The following is an 18329-nucleotide window of genomic DNA, read 5'->3' on the forward strand; positions in this document are numbered from 1 at the left end:
ATGTTTCAGATTCAAGTCAGTTCTAAGTTGCTTGATAAAAGCATTGAACTACATGATGAAATTTAAATGTAAATACTTTTTTTGGGGGGTTTTCAGGTAAATGAAAACTTTAATATGTATATATTTGACAGCATTTATCTTTAGTCCTACAGCTTCTGAGTCTCTCTTGAAAAAGAGTTATTAGCTGGTTTGTGGTGATAATTATATCCAGTAATCGAATCTGTTTGTTTGGTTGGGCTCCAGATCGCGGGGAATGTGAAGAGCTGCTGTCTGATCCAGCGCAACAGAGAGCTTAAGATGAGGAGAAACTGGCCGGTCAAGGGCTTGGTGCTTACAGTTATGAATAAATAATGAGTCAGTGGTCCTCTGCAACTTATTTATAACAGCCCTCTGTTATTTATTCAGTCCAAATATGGTGAAGGTTAGTCTGCTGTGTAAACATCCTGTTTAGTTCCTATCAGCGCATCTCGAGAAATGAATGCATCTCAAGAGAGAGCCAAAAGCTATCCCCGAAATGAACATTTTACCTGAAAACTGCAACTGAATTATTAATTTTTCATTTAGCAGAAAATACAGTTTTGGTAATTAAATTTGGTTAACTGAACTCAGTCTGCCAGTTGCAGTGTTGTTATTCATCAGTGAAGTCTCCCAGTATTTACATAAGTAAATATAAGTCACACATACACTGAACCGGCTTTTCTGTCATCCTTTCATTAAATATTTATATGTTCGATTTTCCTTCAAAGTAACATAATATAGTAGAACACTGTTTGTTCTACACAACAGAGCAAAACAATATCGTTTTTTCATAGTCCTGGTTAGCTGGTGCACGCCATTGCAAAAAGTACAGCTGAAATGTTGAAGTCCCTGTCAGCTTTTGATGTCCACAATATCTCATGTATCTGTTTTTCTAATTTTGTCTCTATGATTAATAGGGCTGAGGCTGCAGAGAAGTAAAAAACAAAACAAAATACTCACTAAATGTGTTATATTTAAGGATATAATTTGTTAGGTTAGAGATTTGAACTCCATTTAAAAGCTGAGCAATTGCAAGTTTCTAGATCAGCGAATCTCTACGGTGTTTTATGAAGAAGCTGTGAAATATTAACATGACTAAAGGCATGAAACAGGCCATAGCTTCGTCTTGTTTTTAGTTCATTGCCCTCTTGAACTCTCTGGCGCTGTCTTGTTCGCAAACTGTCGCGTCAGCAAGGTGAGTTCATCTTCAGTGTAATGGCTTTTTCCTGTGCACATATTACCAATGCTGTTTACCATAATTGATCTGTTTAACAGAGATGCATTAGCTTGCATGTGACTGAAGAACATATTAGATGCTGTCAAGCTTCGCATACTTTAAGCTGGTTCTGTGTACTCGTAAGACTTTTAGGTCTTATAAATATGTTTTCACAGTTGTAAGTCACTCAAGAGGAAATTAGTACACTGCTGCAGGAAACCGCTCATTCAGTACGGATGAGACACCCATTTCCTGTTTATAGTGTCAACTATTTTAGCATTCATTCCCTGGCATGAGACGTGTGTTAGATGTCCTGAGGTAACAACATACAGCGTCCATATGTTGTTTTGCAGTGATTCTTCTTGGCAGATAAGAAGCTTTCTAAGCTGAGGATATTGCTGGAGTGAGGTAGCCTTCGCCCCTGGGTCACACTGGCTCTTTTTACTCGCCTATATTGTATTTATTGGCATCTATGTTACTATGAACAACTTTTAACTTCCATTGGAACCATTTCCATTTGTTTGTTAGAGTGGACCTTTATAAAAGTGAATGCTATAAAGTATCTGTGGGTTTTCTTTGGATTATATTACGATCTAACAGATTTGAAAGAACATCCAACAACACAAACATTTCCTCGCCTGTTATGAAACGCTGGTATCTGCAACCTGATATGAAACAGAACTTGCATTTGTGCTTAGATGCATATAGACAGCATGCAATGCAACACCAGAGCATTCACTTACAAGACTTAAGACTGTGATTAGAGACTTTGTATAATCCATTTAGTTAAGTCAATGGAGAAGACCCTCGGTGCTATGATGCACAGACCTCTGGGGTTCCCTCTAGTTCTGAACCATGTTGCAACATGAACACATTGAGAGACCTTTTTTCTTTTAGTTTTTATATTAAAATGTATATGAAGGTGTATATTTTTAGATGCTGTGACCAAAAAGTCTGAGCTATTCTCTATGCAGTGAAAACTGATGATTTTTTTTACTGCAAAGCTCCAAGAGGTTTTTCTCATATTTGACATGCAATAATCAGTTCTTTTTGCCGTAAACACATGTAAGAGTAATACAAATTTAAGCCAGTTAGTACTTACACAAAAAGTATGATTTCTAAAGAATTGAAAGCATATGGATTACTTTTTGGTGCTTGGTGGGAAAAATCACCATCTCGTTTTTTTGCATGCAAATTGCATCTCAAAAGAAAAAAATACTGTGTCGGAAGTAAATACCCCTTTAATTATGCAATGCATTTTTAGTCTCATTTTAGACTCATACACTGGTCATCATATCCTGTGTTCAGCACATTTAACAGGGACTCCGAGGTGTTCAGAGATGTATGTACCTTAACTGAGCCTACAGATTCGGCCGAGCTGGAGTGGAGTGTTTCTGCCAGCATGAGAGCGGATCGGCGGTCATCCAGCTAGAGTTTCTTGTAAATGAAGTGAGTTCTGCCCTCTTTCTTAATTTCTCCAGATCTTATCCCTCTCTCTGACATTGCCTGCAGCTCTCGGTTGAATACTGAGTCTTTTAATCTGTTCGAAATGTAATGAATTAAAAATGTAGAGCTCTTTAGTCCTTTATTGTGTTCTTGTTTGTTTGGTCCATAGGGTGCGCTAGTAAGTGCTTTGGCAGATGACAGTATTCATTTGTGGAATCTGAGGCAAAAACTTCCAGCCGTCCTCCATTCTCTTAAATTTAACCGGGAGAGGTAAGCATCCTGTACCCAAAGAAACCATGCACAAATATGCATGAGTTGGTGTGTTTATCGATACGCAAATTATATACTGTATATAAATCATCTGCTCTGAGAATGTGTCACTTTAACATGCATTTGGGAACACAGCATGCACAAAACATCATCTGTCACTTGGTAAACACTCACATTTTCTTCAGAAAATACAAAAGTTGGCCTTACCTGGAAGTTTTGTCTTTTTTATAAGTAGCAATGTACTTTGAATTTCTACATTTTCTGGTAATCAACAGACCATGAAAGCTTGAAATGAATGTTTGTTCGGAGACAAGGGCAGGACAAAGTCCTCAAGTGCTCTTGATTTGTGTCCCATTCAAAAGACACACAATGGCAATAATGCACAGTCGTTCAAAGAAATACCAGATGATTTCTCAACCGTGACTCATTCATTTTGCCAGATTTATCTGCTGTTATTGCCTTTTCATGCTTAATGTGTCACGAGGCACAGATCAGTCAAATGTTCGCCATCGTATGAGATAATCATAGAGGATATTTCACTTTGATTAAGGTCAGCCCTCTCCTTGTCTTTGGCAGGATCACGTTTTGCCATTTGCCGTTTCAGAGTAAATGGCTGTACGTGGGCACGGAAAGAGGGAACATTCACATTGTCAATGTGGAGTCCTTCACCCTCTCAGGCTATGTGATCATGTGGAACAAAGCCATCGAACTGTGAGTGTCTAGACACAGTGTATCTCCTCTTGTGTTTGGGAGATTTTAATTAGAGGACTCGTATGCAAATATTAACACAAGGACATCATGCATGATCTTTGCATACCACCTCGAAATATTTTTTTCTCATAAACCGTCACCTCTCTTCAACAGTTCCTCAAAGACTCATCCTGGACCTGTAGTTCATATCAGCGATAACCCTATGGACGAAGGGAAAGTACGAAACCTTGAGCCTTTGTGATTAAGAGTATTCCCACAAAACACTTTTTGAATGCTCAGCTGTCAAATTGCATCATTTCAGAAAAGTTGTGTCTCTTTTTTTTTTGCAGCTTTTAATTGGTTTTGAGTGTGGCATAGTTGTGCTGTGGGACTTGAAATCGAAGAAAGCTGACTATCGGTACAGCTATGATGAGGTGAGACCGAAACCTAGAGCATTGTTTAAAGCAAAACAACTTACTCTCCTCCTGGAAGGAAGGAAGGTCTCCAGTAATGATGGGATGAACTCCAAGTACTGTCAGATGTGACAGTAGTGACTAATCACAAAAACACATCAGTTATGGCATGTTATTCTATATAATGCAGTAAACTTTACATTAACAGCTGTTCAATTCCAGCAATCCTTCCTGTTGCAGTTGTAACATAAAATAAAAATCATTTTCTTAAAACTCTGTTGAGTACTCAAATAAACAACTCTAGTCTAATTTTTTTAAGATGCGTTTGTGTTATCAATGAGGAACGGAACTAAGATTGAACTCATATATGCTGTCACAACCCATGAACCGTAGTTTGCCTGACCTGATTTCTCCTGTGGTTGATTACTCATCTTTTGTTTGGCCTGTAGGCGATCCACTCCGTGGCATGGCATCACGAGGGGAAACAGTTTGTGTGCAGTCACTCAGATGGCACGCTTACCACATGGAATATACGCGCTCCTGCCAAGCCTGCCCAGATCATTACGCCACATGGTACGCTTCTGCCCAAACAAACTCCCTTCCAAGTTCCTCAGGTTGAACGCTTCAGGGAGCACAGAATAAATATTGCAAGACCATAGCGGTGAAATATGTCATTTGGTTTGAAATAAACGAATGATTGTTTCCAAACAGGTTTCTGAAACCGGTCAGTGATTTTAAAGAGTCACTAAACTTTCAGTCAAGCAGCCTATGAATGACTTACTTATGGATACTTTTCACATATCAACAGTTATCAATGTTGTAAATCAAACAAAGTTATGTATTTAACACTAACTAACAGCATTAGTGTTTCTTACACAGTGGTTGAGGGTTTTTACATTTCTCTTCTGTGACCAATTCATTCATTCACTTTATTTACAGAGGATTTTACAACTGCACCTGCAAACCAAAGTCCTGAACAATCAAAAAACACTTCATTGAAACACATAACTTAACACAAGACACATCCTATTAAACAATGAAGACTAGCCCACCTTCTCAAAGGCTAAAGAGGAGAAGTAGTTTTTGGCTTCAATTTTAAAAGCATTTAAAGATGTTCCTGAGGAAGACTATTCCAGAGCCTCGGTCGGCTTTTAACTTTAAATAAGTAAGAGGGACAGTAAGCAATAACTTATTATTGGATCTTAAAGACCTAGTTGCTTGACGAACAGCAATGAGCTCAGACACGTAAGCAGAGGCCAACCCATGCACTGCTTTAAAAACGTACACAAGAGTTTTATATTTTATCCTGTAGTTCACTGGTAGTCTCTTGAGAGAAGCTAAAACAGAAGAAATATGATGGATTTTCTTAGCATCCACTAGCAGCCTAGCTGCTGCATTCTGAACTAATTGCAAGCGTGAAATAGTGGACTGGCAGGACTCCACATACAACACATTGCAATAGACCAGATAAGAAAAAAACAAACCTCATCTAAGTCTTTTCTTGACAGAATAGGCTTTAGTCGAGCAAAAGATATAATCTGGAAAAAACAACTCTTTACTACTGCATTAATCTGCTTGTAAAATTTCAGCTCTGGTTCAAACACCACACCTAAATTCCTTATTTGGTCACGGCAATAATCAAACCATGAACCCAAATATGTGGATAGATCTAAACATCCTCTGGCAGGGCCAAAAAACATAATCTCAAGCAGATTTTGAGTCATCCAACACTTAACCTCCTTTAGACATACAAATAACTAATAAAAATACCAATGTAAATAAATAAAGAACAAATAAAAAGACCAAAGTAATCAATCTTACTAAACTTTTTTCTTCATTTGTAAAGTCATAGATACATTCTCATGGAATTTTGCTATTGGTGTTAATGGGAGAGAAAAAATAATATCTGTTGTTGTTGTTCACCACTAAGTTTGCACAGCAATGACAACCTCTGCTTCTAAAAACTGTGTTTGATTGTGTTTTACTGTGTGAATGTGTTTCATCCTCCAAAAAAATTATGAAATTCAGCTATAATACTCCAGATTTTTCACTGAAGAAATTCAGATCCTTAGTAAGGGTCAAGTTAAATAATCTTTTTAATTGCATTGTGATTCTCTTTTAAAAGTGCAGCATCTGTTTACAGAAATGAATCATTAACATGTTATTATGTTTTCAATTAGTAGTAGATGCACTGAAAATGGTTTTGGAATCTAATTAGAATCAAATAAAGCATGATGTGCCTAAAGTTGTCTACACTTAATTTATTGTGGTTCCCATGATAATGACTGTAAAGAGACTGGTGATAGAAAAGGAGATAAAATACATGAGGGCATATTTGCTCACCTTGTTTACCATGCAATATGCTCTCGCAGGTAAACAGCCCAAGGATGGAAAGAAGCCGGAGCCTTGCAAGCCCATCTTGAAAGTGGAGTACAAAACTACGAGAGCAGGGTAAGGGTTGCATTCAGGAAGCAAACAGAGCATGATGCAATGCTCACGTTGACTGTCTGGTATAGGTGCTTCTGTTTTATAGGGTTTACAGGGATGACATGTTGCTTTTCAGAAGACTGACATAAAATATACAGCTAATATACAGTACATTTTATATTTCATTTAATAATTATTATTTTTCATTCCACTCTTTCTGAATGAAGCACTAATTTGTTTCACTTCCAGCATGGCTTCTCTTTGCATCATGGAAAAATGAGATATGTTCATTTGTTTTGTTAAGGGACCCATTCATGATACTGTGTGGAGGTTTGTCATATGATACAGTGGGTAGACGAGCCTGTCTGACTGTGATGCACGGGAAAAGCACTGCAGTGCTGGAGATGGACTACCCCATAGTGGATTTCCTTACGCTGTGTGAAACCCCATATCCAAACGGCAAGTCACTGCCCCACCTATCACTGGATTTCTCCCAGAATGTTTAACAGTGCCTGTAAAAACAACAGAAGCAATACAAAACAGCATTGGTTTAATTTTTCTTATTATATATATATATATATATTGTTTAATAAAAAAAAATTCATTTTTTATTTTCTTGTAAGTTAAAATCAGAACTGGACAAATTGCTACATTGTTGGGCCGGGCAATATATTGGAAATTATTATTTTATTTTTAGGTACTTTTATAATATTTATATATGCTTTGTATGACATTCATGTTATTTATATTTAGGTTTATTTTTGTAGATAAATACTGACAAAAAAAAAAAAAAAACGCTTTATGCTGGGCAATATAATCTTGGGAATTTTTTTTATTTTAGATTTCTTTTTAATTAATTATATTTTTTAAGCTGGACAGTTGTTGTTGCAAAGTAGATCATTTATGCAAGAACTAAAATACAAATCTAGTAATGAAAAGCATTTATCAAAAAAAAAATGTTTTACATTAGTTTTTAAAATAATTATTTCTTCCGTATCCCCACAGATTTCCAGGAGCCTTATGCTGTTGTTGTCCTGCTGGAGAAGGATTTGGTTCTCATTGATCTTGCACAAATTGGGTGAGTACATGCCAAACGTTATTCACACTGTCTTGTTTTGTGCAGCTGTTTTTATAGAAACCTCTCTGCGCAGGTATCCGATCTTTGAGAATCCATATCCTCTGTCCATCCACGAGTCTCCAGTGACCTGCTGTGAATATTTTGCGGACTGTCCAGCTGAAGTCATTCCTGCACTTTACTCCGTGGGCTCCAGACAGAAGAGACAAGGGTTCAGTAAGAAGGTAATGTCCTGTCCTCTGCTGTTTAAGAAAATGGATAGTCCTAAAGCGGCTGGTACAAAACTGTGTTTTAATGCAGGAATGGCCTATAAGTGGAGGTAACTGGGGCCAGGGAACACTAAGTTTCTCAGAGATGATCATCACTGGGTAAGTGATCTTTCACATGCACACACTCTTTGTTGTACCGAAGCCTTTTGATGTATAATAATTGGATTAGAGAGGGAAATTTTGGTATTTGAAGGAAAAATGCTTTTCTGTTTGGCGCCAGTGCTGTTATTGTTTTCTTCTGCTTTCTTTCTGAAAACCACAGGCATGCTGATGGATCGATCAAGTTTTGGGATGCCTCAGCATGTGAGTTTTATGTACAGCATTATTTTTAGTTGGCCAGTTTGATAATGCTTTCAGCTGCCAAGAGTAAAACACTCTTAGCGACATTTAAGACATTCCTGCAGATATTTTACAGATTTCTCTCCAATTTAAATCAGAAAATGCTATTGAAGTTCGAATTGAATTTGTACAAATATTTAGCGACAGCTAATAAAGATGTTGAATTGGTTCTTTTGTGTCTGTCAGTAATGCTGCAGGTTTTGTATAAGCTGAAAACAGCGAAGGTGTTTGAGAAGCCCCGCAGTAAAGAGGAGAAATCCAGCACTGAAATTGTGGATGAAGATCCGTTTGCCATCCAGATTCTGTCCTGGTGTCCAGAGAGCCGTGTGCTCTGTGTGGCTGGAGTCTCGGCTCATGTCATAGTGTACAGGTTCAGCAAACAGGAAGTCACCACTGAAGTGGTTCAGGTCTGACCCATTTAAATGCATGTATATATGTGTAAATGTGCAGGATGTATATATGTGCAGTGAACAAATGTCTAAGACACATTTCAGATTCAGCTGGTCAGCATTTGAATTACGTTCGTTAACAAGGTCATTTTAAATGTGACAAATGCTTAATATTAATATGCATGGTGATTATAACGCAATTATAAAAGTGCTGTTTCAAGCCGTTTTAGATGGAGTTTAGTACGCACACTGCAGGATATTTCATTAAGCATGAAGTTGTTTTGACACATGTTTCCCAACAGTTGGAAAACCATATGCTGCATTCCCACAAATGAGTAAAGCTCTCACTTATTTATGCTTATTAATGCTAAAAACCTTGTTTTTTAATGAGGAGGTGTCACACCACAGGAATGAATAAATGAACATGGAAGTAACTGTATGTAAATATTACAAATATAATTAATAGTGGGTAAAACTCTTCTTTATACTTACAAGCCTGGAGAATATATTCCTGTCTGCATGTTAGCAGTATTATATAATATATTAAAGTTCCCAGAGAAATTTTTCAATTAGAAATGAATTTGGTGAGTCACTTTAACAAGAGAAATCTGTGTACTATAGAAATGTAGAAATTTTGATATTTCATTATATCAGTATATAATAGTGTAAGCATATTCAGTTCAATCTAATGTCCCTTCTGTATATTTTATTTTCCGCCTTTGTTTGTCCCTCTGTTTTTTTCTTCTTCTTAATTTTATACTTGGTGTCCTTCAGTTGTTTCTGGGAGTTATGGAGATTCCTTTGTGTTTTTAGATTTTTTACTTTACATATGACTACAAATGACCTTGAATTTTTTTTTTTGGTATGGAATTCAAATTAATATAGAATATTATTTCAAGGTAATATATAAATTCCATTGTAGAGTCAACCTCTAAGATAATTTCAAAGCCTGAAAAAAAAAAAGAATAATAAGATGAGGCTAATATATTTAAACGTCTTTCTCAGACAAGGACGAGGCGTTTTGATGCAAAAGCGGGGTTTATTTGGGCTGTCGTCGGCCACAACCCACACCGTACACCCCCCCCCGACTTGAACCAGCAAGGCACTCTTTCGACCCAACTTATGTCTCTCACACACAAAGGGGGCGGAGCCTCTTTTCATATTTAAGTCGAAAATCCAGTAACACAAAAATGAATAAAGTGCAACGTTAACATTTATGCAAATTGTTATCCCCAACACAACAACACTATTTAGTATTTCTATCCATATAATTTCTCTCCATATCAATCATTTTAATGATTTTTTTAACAAGGACACTCAGTTTTGTTGAAAATTCTAAAATATTAAATGATTTGCATAATTGCATTGTGTTTATAGACAAAATGAAGAGAATGCATGACAAAAATAAATCGACTCTTCCTATGAGCAGAGTGCAATTGCTTTCATGTCAGCTGTCTATATAACCCTGAACATACAGGTGGTTGTGTAGATTTGATGAGAGTTGTCTTGTGTCTGCAGCTCCTGGAGGTGCGTATGCAGTGTGAGCTGAATGAAGTGGAGTCTCCCGAGTGCGGAGGCGAGCAGGCGTCAGCTGTGTCCACCCCAGGAACCCAATCTAGCCCTCAGACCTCCCTGCCTCAGTCCCACCCCTCCACCAGCAGCAACAACTCGTCTGACGGCCTGCGAGATAACGTGCCCTGTCTCAAGTACACTCTGTTTTCATTTATTTCAGATTTACTCGTACTTAAGCCGCATGTTAAAACAACTTCAGACTTTGGGCGCTTCACATGTTTGACCCCTAGATTTGGCCTGTGCTTACATTAGCATGTGGTTAATTGTGCCCTGTGTCTTACTTGACCAGGGTCAGGAGTTCTCCTCTCAAACAGTCTGCGGGGTACCAGGTGGAGCTGCTCATTCAGCTGGTGTGGGTCAGCGGGGAGCCGCCACAACAGATCACCAGCCTGGCCGTCAACTCTGCATATGGCCTGTAAGTCCACAAACGACAACACTAGTCAAGTCAAGTCAGTGTCAGATTGTGTCAAAGCAGCTTCACAGTAAAAGGAAAATAGTGTGTCAGTGCAAAAGGACAATAGTAAACACTCAATGTTCAGTTAAAGGCATTTCATAATTAAATTCAGTGATGTCATCGACCAGCTCAGTTCAGTTTAATATAGTATCTGTGCATCAAGTCGACGATAGCGCTGTAAATGAACTGTCCCACGCTAAGCAAGTCAGAGGCGACAGCAGCAAGGAACCAAAACTTCATCGGTGACAAAAATGGAGAAAAATCCTTGAGAGAAACCAGGATCAGTCGGGGGTCAGTGCTCCTCTGACCAGACGAACCAGCAGATTGATCCATGCTGCAGCAAAGTCAGATTGTGCAGAGGACTCATCTGGTTCCCGTTTTCTAGGACATAAGGTCTTCGTTGGGGATCTGTTTCTGGGGCTCATCTAGTTGTTGAAATTCAAGTAGCTCTTTTACCGCACATATGATGAGTTTACTGAGCATTTAAAAACACTTCCTTTCCACAACAGCTGTTCGTTATCTTTCAGACAAGTGATATGTGTCATGATCAATCATATTAAAGCCTTGCAGCCATGCTTGAATAATTGTTCTTTATTATAACACTTAAGAATTTTGAACTAGGTTTCAGGTTTCAGGATGGAGATTTCAGGTTAACATCTGGTGTGTTCTGGAACCTTGAGTAGAAATTGTGATTTAAATTAATGCTGCACAAAATAACAGTTTACTTTTTATGTATAGATCTTTAAGTGCTTTTTTTTTTTACACAGTACCCATACGCAAATCTTAATCATTCCTTACTTTTGACCGGTAGTGTGAATCTGTTGTGTGTTTTACAGAGTTGCTTTTGGCAATGGTAATGGACTTGCAGTGATTGATTACCTTCAGAAAACACTGCTTCTGAACATGAGCATAGCTGAGCTGTATGGATCAACAGATCCTCACCACAGACAACCGCGCTCGCCCCGCAAAACCAGACAGCCCTCAGCAGGTGAACAGACATCTAAGAGAAAGCTTCTTCTATAACCTCTGCATGTTGTCAGTCTGTGTTTGTGTCTGATAAAGTAAAGCACATGCTCATCTTGAGCAGTGTCTGTCTCTGGACCGTGATGCTCCTGCATCCTTCAAACTGCAGGTGGTCATCTCTGGCCGAGAAACCATCTGCACCGATCTTAGAAAATCATCCGATCCATATGCTCAGAATAGGGCACCGGTGTTTGTTCTTTTCTGTCCCGTCTTTGCTTGTTCTTTTTGTTGTTCACTCATCTGAGTTTCAGTCTTTGAAATACACGGATGCCAACAGACTGAATTTAAGGCCATGCGACATTTCACATTATTGTTAGTGATGCACTGCTACAAAATATCTGTGACCAAACAGCAATTTTAAGATGTGTTTGAAAAGGCAATTTATTCATTATTTAATAGCAATCAATCACTTATTACTAATTTTTGGGGTATAAATAAAATTTAGACAATTTGTATCTCACAATTGACTTTTTTTACTCTGAATTGGAGGATATATCTTGTAATTCTGAGGAAGTCAGAAATCAGAATGACATTCTTAATTTTTTTTAAAAAAAATTTATTCTTTTTAATCTTGCAGAAACAAGCTTCCAGTTCTGCTGGAATTGGGAAGTATAATAATAATAAAAAAACTACATTTTTTATTAGATTTTTGATGTGCAGTATTCATTGTCTTGTGCATTTTTGTGCATTTTTTGTCCATTTTTTATATTATTATTATTATTTATAGACTTCACTCGTTTATTGAAAATAATAAAAGCAGAACAAATGTCCAGTCTGCCCTGAATCCAGTCTCTGGTCAGTTCAAAGGCCTTCGAGCTGTTCAGTTGATTTTGTGTCATTGTTCTGTCTCACCCTTTCAATATTCGTCTCTCTCTGTGGTTTCGTAAAGACACTCTGCATAAGAAGTCTTGCATGTCCGGCCTCTCTAACTTTTATTCTGAGTCTGTGAAAAAGCTTCGTTCGTCTTACCTCAGTAAGTCACATGGCACTCATCAAAGGTCTTGTCCTTCTCTTTATATCTGTCTGCATTCTTCTTTTTCTCTTTGTTTAACACTATAGTCTGTTTTTGTGCTGGTTTATTATTTAAGTGTTGCATGATGTTCATTGCGTGAAGTCAGCCAGGCTGTTTGGTTAGACTTGTTTGTTTCAACAGGTCTTTGTGATGGTAATGATGCATCAGCCGCACCAGAGGAGAAATGCAAATCACCAACAGGTAAATATTCTATTTTCTTCTTTCTTTTTTTATTCTCCGTCAAATTTACTGGTAGAACAAAATATATTGACAGCATTGACTGATGGTAGTTTATGATGAGTTGATTGACAGACTCTTAAAGGAACAATTCACCCAAACGTGAAGCTTCTGTCATAATTTACTCTCTCTTCTATTGTTCTAAACATGTATTTAAGGAGACAGAACATAAATCCTTTGTTTTTCATAAATCACCACCCACTTTCTTGCTACAAAAATGTGAAGTTTAGTAATATGCATCTGTATTTTAAGTATTCTAGCTTCTTGTATTTAACAAAAGAGAATAAAACAAGATTGATATATCATGAGGTTGAGTTCATGATGACAACACGTTCGTTTTGTGTGGACCAGTGCTTTAAGTGGGCCAGTACGCACCAGTACTCATTACCGCTACTTCCAAATATAGCTCTTGAGTGTACCACCACCTCTCCGTGTGCCCAGTAAGTGCTTTTAGCGTACTGGTACGTTCATTTGGACTTCTGTTTTAATAGAGGTTTTAATCCTTTGCCTTCACTGCCGCTTTTCAGAGCACTCTTCAAAATGCACGCTTCCTAATTCTTCCTAGTTCGGAGTATGGAGCGTGAATCATTTGAACCAGTTTGGGAGTTTGGAGCAGGATCGCGAATCATTTGAGTCAGTTTGGGGATCGCAAATCATTTGAATCAATTTGGGAGTTCGGAGCGGCTTCGCGGATCATTTGAATAAATTAGAGAGTTCGTATAGGGTTCGCGAATCATTTGAATCAGTTCGGGAGTTCGTAGCAGGTTTGTGAATCATTTGAGTCAGTTTGGGAGTTCAAAGCGGGTTCGTGAATCATTTGAGTCAGTTCGGGAGTTCAAAGCGGGTTCGCGAATCATTTGAGTCATTTTGGGGATGGCAAATCATTTGAATCAGTTTGGGAGTTCGGAGTGGGATCGCGAATCATTTGAGTCCGTTCGGGAGTTCAAAGCGGATTCGCGAATCATTTGAGTCAGTTTGGGGAACGCGAATCATTTGAATCAGTTCGGGAGTTCAAAGCGGGTTCGCGAATCATTTGAGTCAGTTTGGGGATCGCAAATCATTTGAATCAGTTCGGGAGTTCGTAGCGGGTTCGCGAATCATTTGAGTCCGTTCGGAAGTTCAAAGCGGGTTCGCGAATCATTTGAGTCACTTTGGGGATCGCGAATTATTTGAATCAGTTCGGGAGTTCGGAGCGTGATTCATTTGAGTCAGTTCGGGAGTTCGGAGCTAAAGTATTTATTATTAAGGTTGCCTGTTGACTGCTGTAGCCTATATAAAAGCCCTTCAAGATAGTTGTTGTTACCTCAGGGGATGAGGGGAGTCATCAAAAAAAAAAAAAAAAAAAAAAAAAAAAAAACCAAAATAATTTTGTTTTGTGGCTATAATAGAGTACCGGCACCTCTTTTGGGCCACTTAAAGCACTGGTGTGGACTGTGCTTTTTTAAGGTCTAAAGTGTCATTTCTGCAGGACCAAACTGAACTAAAGGACAAACTGGTAGTCCTGCCAACCCCATGCAATTCCATTGGTCATGCAGAAACTGCACACTGCAACTTATAGACAGACATATTGACAAATGCTGCAATGCCAGAGCATTGGACGTGAAACTCTATTATAGTTACAAATTCTTTAGCACAGCTAAAATAATAATAAAAAAAAAAAAAATCTGCAAGCATCATCAGAATCCCAATCAGGTGGGCTGACTAAGTGCATTTCATTTACAAGGAATTTGACTTTGATATACATGTACAGTGGTTGCCAAAAGTTATGTAAGACCCCATCGGCTGTGTCACATTATGTATACTGTACTGTGTTGTTGCTATAGGCTCCGGTTCACCGTGCAATTCTGATGAAGACAGCAAACAAAAGTTCATTGACAGGGGTACGATGCATTATAAACAGCTTTTTTGTCTTAGGAGATCTTTTATTTTATTTGATTGGTTCTATTCAATACATTTTCCAGTGAAGTCCAAAAGCAAGCGGATATCCAAGACTGTTGCCAATGACTTTGGTACTGTATAAAATTCATATTACAGCAGTCTGGGTCTCTCAGTTTCTGTGCTAAATGGGCTCTTGTGCACTAACCATTTCAACTAACCAAACAAATTAACATGAGTGCGTAGTTGAGCTGAACTTGAGCGTGGTGTTTAGGTGTGCCAGTAAATGTTGGACCAGTGAAAGTTTTTACCACTTTCAAAGTTTTCAACAGTAGTTGTGAATGATTCCGTGCAAGTGCATGTTAATCTAAAGTTTTGTCATCTTTTTTTTCACAAAATGGTTTGTAAATTCTGCACTGAAATTTTAGATTAAAACTGTTTTATTCTCATCATTTTAGAAATTGTCTCTTCAAGGAGTGCTTTTTTCTAACCTTCTTTAACATTGCAGGCTTTTACTCTGCCCTGGTGCGTTTCAAGGGTAAAAATACACAGGATGATGAAAATGATATCAGACGTTTAACATATTTCTGATTTTGACCAGATCATGTTTTCACACTGATCTCTACTGAAGATCTGAAATCATAGACAGACGTCACACACAATGACAGACGTCTTGGAGAGAAATGAGGCTCCTGGTGTTCTGACTCTTGATCGGTTCTGCTTACATTGCCACTAATCACTCATTTTTCTGATTTTGATTGTAACATACTAGATGAACAAACCTCTCGTTTTAAAGCTGCTGATGGGCTCATGGCTGCTCTTTGGCTTCATTCTACATCATGATCCTCCAGCTGATAAATTTAGTCTCAACCTGCTTATTTCTCTCTTAAACCGATTGATTAATACTTACCAAAATTCTTATTTAACTTTAGTAAGCATTATTTCCCAGATGAATGATTTTGATTATATGTTCAGAACAATGTTTTCTTTTTTCCAGCTAAGATATCCCGGAAAATTAACATGATTGCTGATCAGAAAGATGGTAAGAGTTTGTTCTCTCCCTTTAGTTTCTAGGAGTAGCTGTGCATCTTTTGCAGGGGATTCAATTCTTCCATGCTGCTGATGTAAACGAAGCATTACTTTACCTATAAGTCCAGTTTGCAGCTTATTCTAGCCTAGAACTGCTCAATGAAACTGTACAGGTCTTAACAAACAACTAGTCATTGTTGCCGTTTTTATGTAGAGTTTGAATAAAGCTTAAATAGTAGACACTATAACAATAAATACTTTTTTTTTTTTTTTTTTTGCATGCAACAAATTAGGGGTGTGCGATATACTGGTGGACGTTATTAACCAGTAGAAATGTGTCAGCTGAGAGATTTTGGACTATCGTCTCTATCGTGGTTACACGCTCACATGACCTTGATATTTGGTCATAGAAATGTATCGTTTGCATGCATTTTTAAGCATTGCACTTTATAAATACGTGAATTTAAGCCATTAATACATAATCAGCAGTGAAAGAAAACTCATTTGCTATATGCATCCGCTGTCTGAGAGACTTTCTGAGCACTGTCGGAGAGGGAGTATTGATTTTGAACTTCATTATTTTTGTCGCTTTATAGGGCTTGAATGGTTAAATATACCCTTGTAAGTGTCAAAATGGCCATCTATGCAAACATCCTGTCAAACACAATTATTTAGGTCTAAAGTGAAAGCAGACAGCGGAGATGGAAACCGAATATTGGATCCAGGCAGCTCTTAAAGTGACAGCAGTCTAATATTGCTGTCTGTTTTTCATTTAAATCAAACAACAGAAGAGAGAAAATCTCTAACTGTTCTAGACTAAAAAAAGAAATATGAATGTAATTTACACAGTGAAGAATATGCAGTGTTTTATGCATTTGATTACCTCATACAATAGCATTTCTTATTTATGTTCTTTATTTTTTGTCAAGAATTAAGACATATCTTTGGTATCATAAATGTTGTTATCATGAAGACCTTATTTCATGGTAATAATATATGTATATAGAATATAGACTGACATGCATGAATGGAAAAGTGTACAATTGTTTTTAGGTGAAATATGCATTATCTAGCTAGTTATAATGTGCACTGTTCTGCGTATAGAAAGGAGTTTACGGCGTCACTGCTCTCTCCCTGGTAAGAAACAACAGAGTTCAGTGAAGGAAATGAAGAAGAAACGCTCAGCTTCTTTCCGTGAGACCTCATTCTGTGACCCCAGTGAGTTGGTCCTATTTTAGGCTGACCTTACCTGACCTGACCTGGCCTGGTTCATACTAACTCTTACTGGAGCCTGCCGTGTGGGGTTTGCCCCGTTGTCTTGTTGCCGTCCAATTTTGGTTTTAGTGAAACTGAAAAATTCCCTCACCTTTTTTTTTTTTTTTTCAGTGTCTGATTTTAAACCGATTAAAATATAATACTATTAGTGGAATACAGAAACATTACAAAAAAATTATTATCATAATTCATCTTCCCAAAATACACACATAACACACCATCAAACCATTTTTTTTTTTTAGTTTACTAACAAATTTCAGACATTGTTTAGGTAAATATCGAGCACAAAAAGCTTGGGACATATTTTACCCCAAATTATTATTAGGTTTTATGATTTAGAAGTTTTGGCGAGACTCATCTTTGCATTGCTTTTAGAATGTGTAATTTACACTAAAATTATAGGCTTGCCAGAAAGATATCTGAATGCATCTGTGTTTCTTGAGAGTGAAAATAAAACAGCATGACAATGTTCTGTAATTGGTGATTGCGAGTTTTTTTCATACTGATTGGAATTGTTCTTGTGATTTCACGGCAGTGTGTGCGGTTCCTGTATGTAAAGTTTAAATTAACACTACGTATTTACTAAGAATGTATAATCAATATATTAACTGCGTAATGGTTTGACTGCTTTTGTCCTTAGATTTCAGGTATCCTGAGGTGCTTCAGACTTGATTTTAAAAAAGTCATGCTAATTGTCCTCTTATTATTGTCTTTTTGTCCCTGATGGTTCACCGTGTCCTCAGACGCCAGGGACAACTCATTCAGCCGCTCACGCAGCTCCAGTGTGACCAGCATTGACAGAGAGTCACGTGAGGTCATTTCTTCCTTCTACTTTTGTGACTCTCTGTCCAAGAAGAGCGAGACTGTGGCAGTGCCCAGCCTGTGGGTGGGCACCTCATTGGGCAGCATGCTGGCCATCGTCCTCACTGTGCCCTCCACACCAGAGCAGAGGATGCAACAGCCCTTGGGCGTCGCTTTCTGTGGTAATATCTTCTTACTATTAGCTATCTTTCCGTCCACCTATTTTAACACAAACTTTGGGATACTGCATAGGAACACCAGATACAATTGCCAAGACACACATAAAATCTTTAAAAGTGCATGAATATGCATTCCACTGAGGCAGATCATATTGTCTTTAACATCCAAGGAAACTTTCCATTCCACAAAATGTACATAAACTATGATGGAAACCCATTCAGTGCATAAATACATGTGATTAGATAACTTGCAAAAATCTGCAGGCAAAAAAGTGACATTTTTAATGTCTATATGTACCGATGTATGAAACACATCTCCC

At 37.7% G+C, this 18329-nt stretch overlaps 1 protein-coding gene across 4 annotated transcripts in view; it reads left to right on the top strand.

Annotated features, from left to right (window-relative positions):
• LOC127976083 (syntaxin-binding protein 5) overlaps nt 1-18329 on the top strand; it is a 40287-nt gene that overhangs the window by 12119 nt on the left and 9839 nt on the right. The window contains exons 3-23 of one of the 4 annotated variants that reach the window (XM_052580200.1): nt 2602-2683; nt 2850-2950; nt 3527-3661; nt 3815-3878; nt 3991-4074; nt 4503-4626; nt 6426-6504; nt 6785-6939; nt 7486-7558; nt 7632-7779; nt 7856-7923; nt 8087-8127; nt 8350-8570; nt 10071-10258; nt 10414-10539; nt 11415-11566; nt 12755-12814; nt 14674-14730; nt 14812-14859; nt 15723-15767; nt 17773-18012. In XM_052580200.1, coding sequence (XP_052436160.1) covers nt 2602-2683; nt 2850-2950; nt 3527-3661; nt 3815-3878; nt 3991-4074; nt 4503-4626; nt 6426-6504; nt 6785-6939; nt 7486-7558; nt 7632-7779; nt 7856-7923; nt 8087-8127; nt 8350-8570; nt 10071-10258; nt 10414-10539; nt 11415-11566; nt 12755-12814; nt 14674-14730; nt 14812-14859; nt 15723-15767; nt 17773-18012 — 2291 coding nt within the window. Of the gene's footprint in view, nt 1-2601; nt 2684-2849; nt 2951-3526; nt 3662-3814; nt 3879-3990; nt 4075-4502; nt 4627-6425; nt 6505-6784; nt 6940-7485; nt 7559-7631; nt 7780-7855; nt 7924-8086; nt 8128-8349; nt 8571-10070; nt 10259-10413; nt 10540-11414; nt 11567-12754; nt 12815-14673; nt 14731-14811; nt 14860-15233; nt 15264-15722; nt 15768-17772; nt 18013-18329 lie in introns of all 4 variants that reach the window. The other 3 variants (XM_052580201.1, XM_052580202.1, XM_052580203.1) reach the window with 3 other exon arrangements.

The sequence above is a fragment of the Carassius gibelio genome, chromosome B17 (genome assembly GCF_023724105.1).
Source record: "Carassius gibelio isolate Cgi1373 ecotype wild population from Czech Republic chromosome B17, carGib1.2-hapl.c, whole genome shotgun sequence".
Classification (NCBI taxonomy): domain Eukaryota; kingdom Metazoa; phylum Chordata; class Actinopteri; order Cypriniformes; family Cyprinidae; genus Carassius; species Carassius gibelio.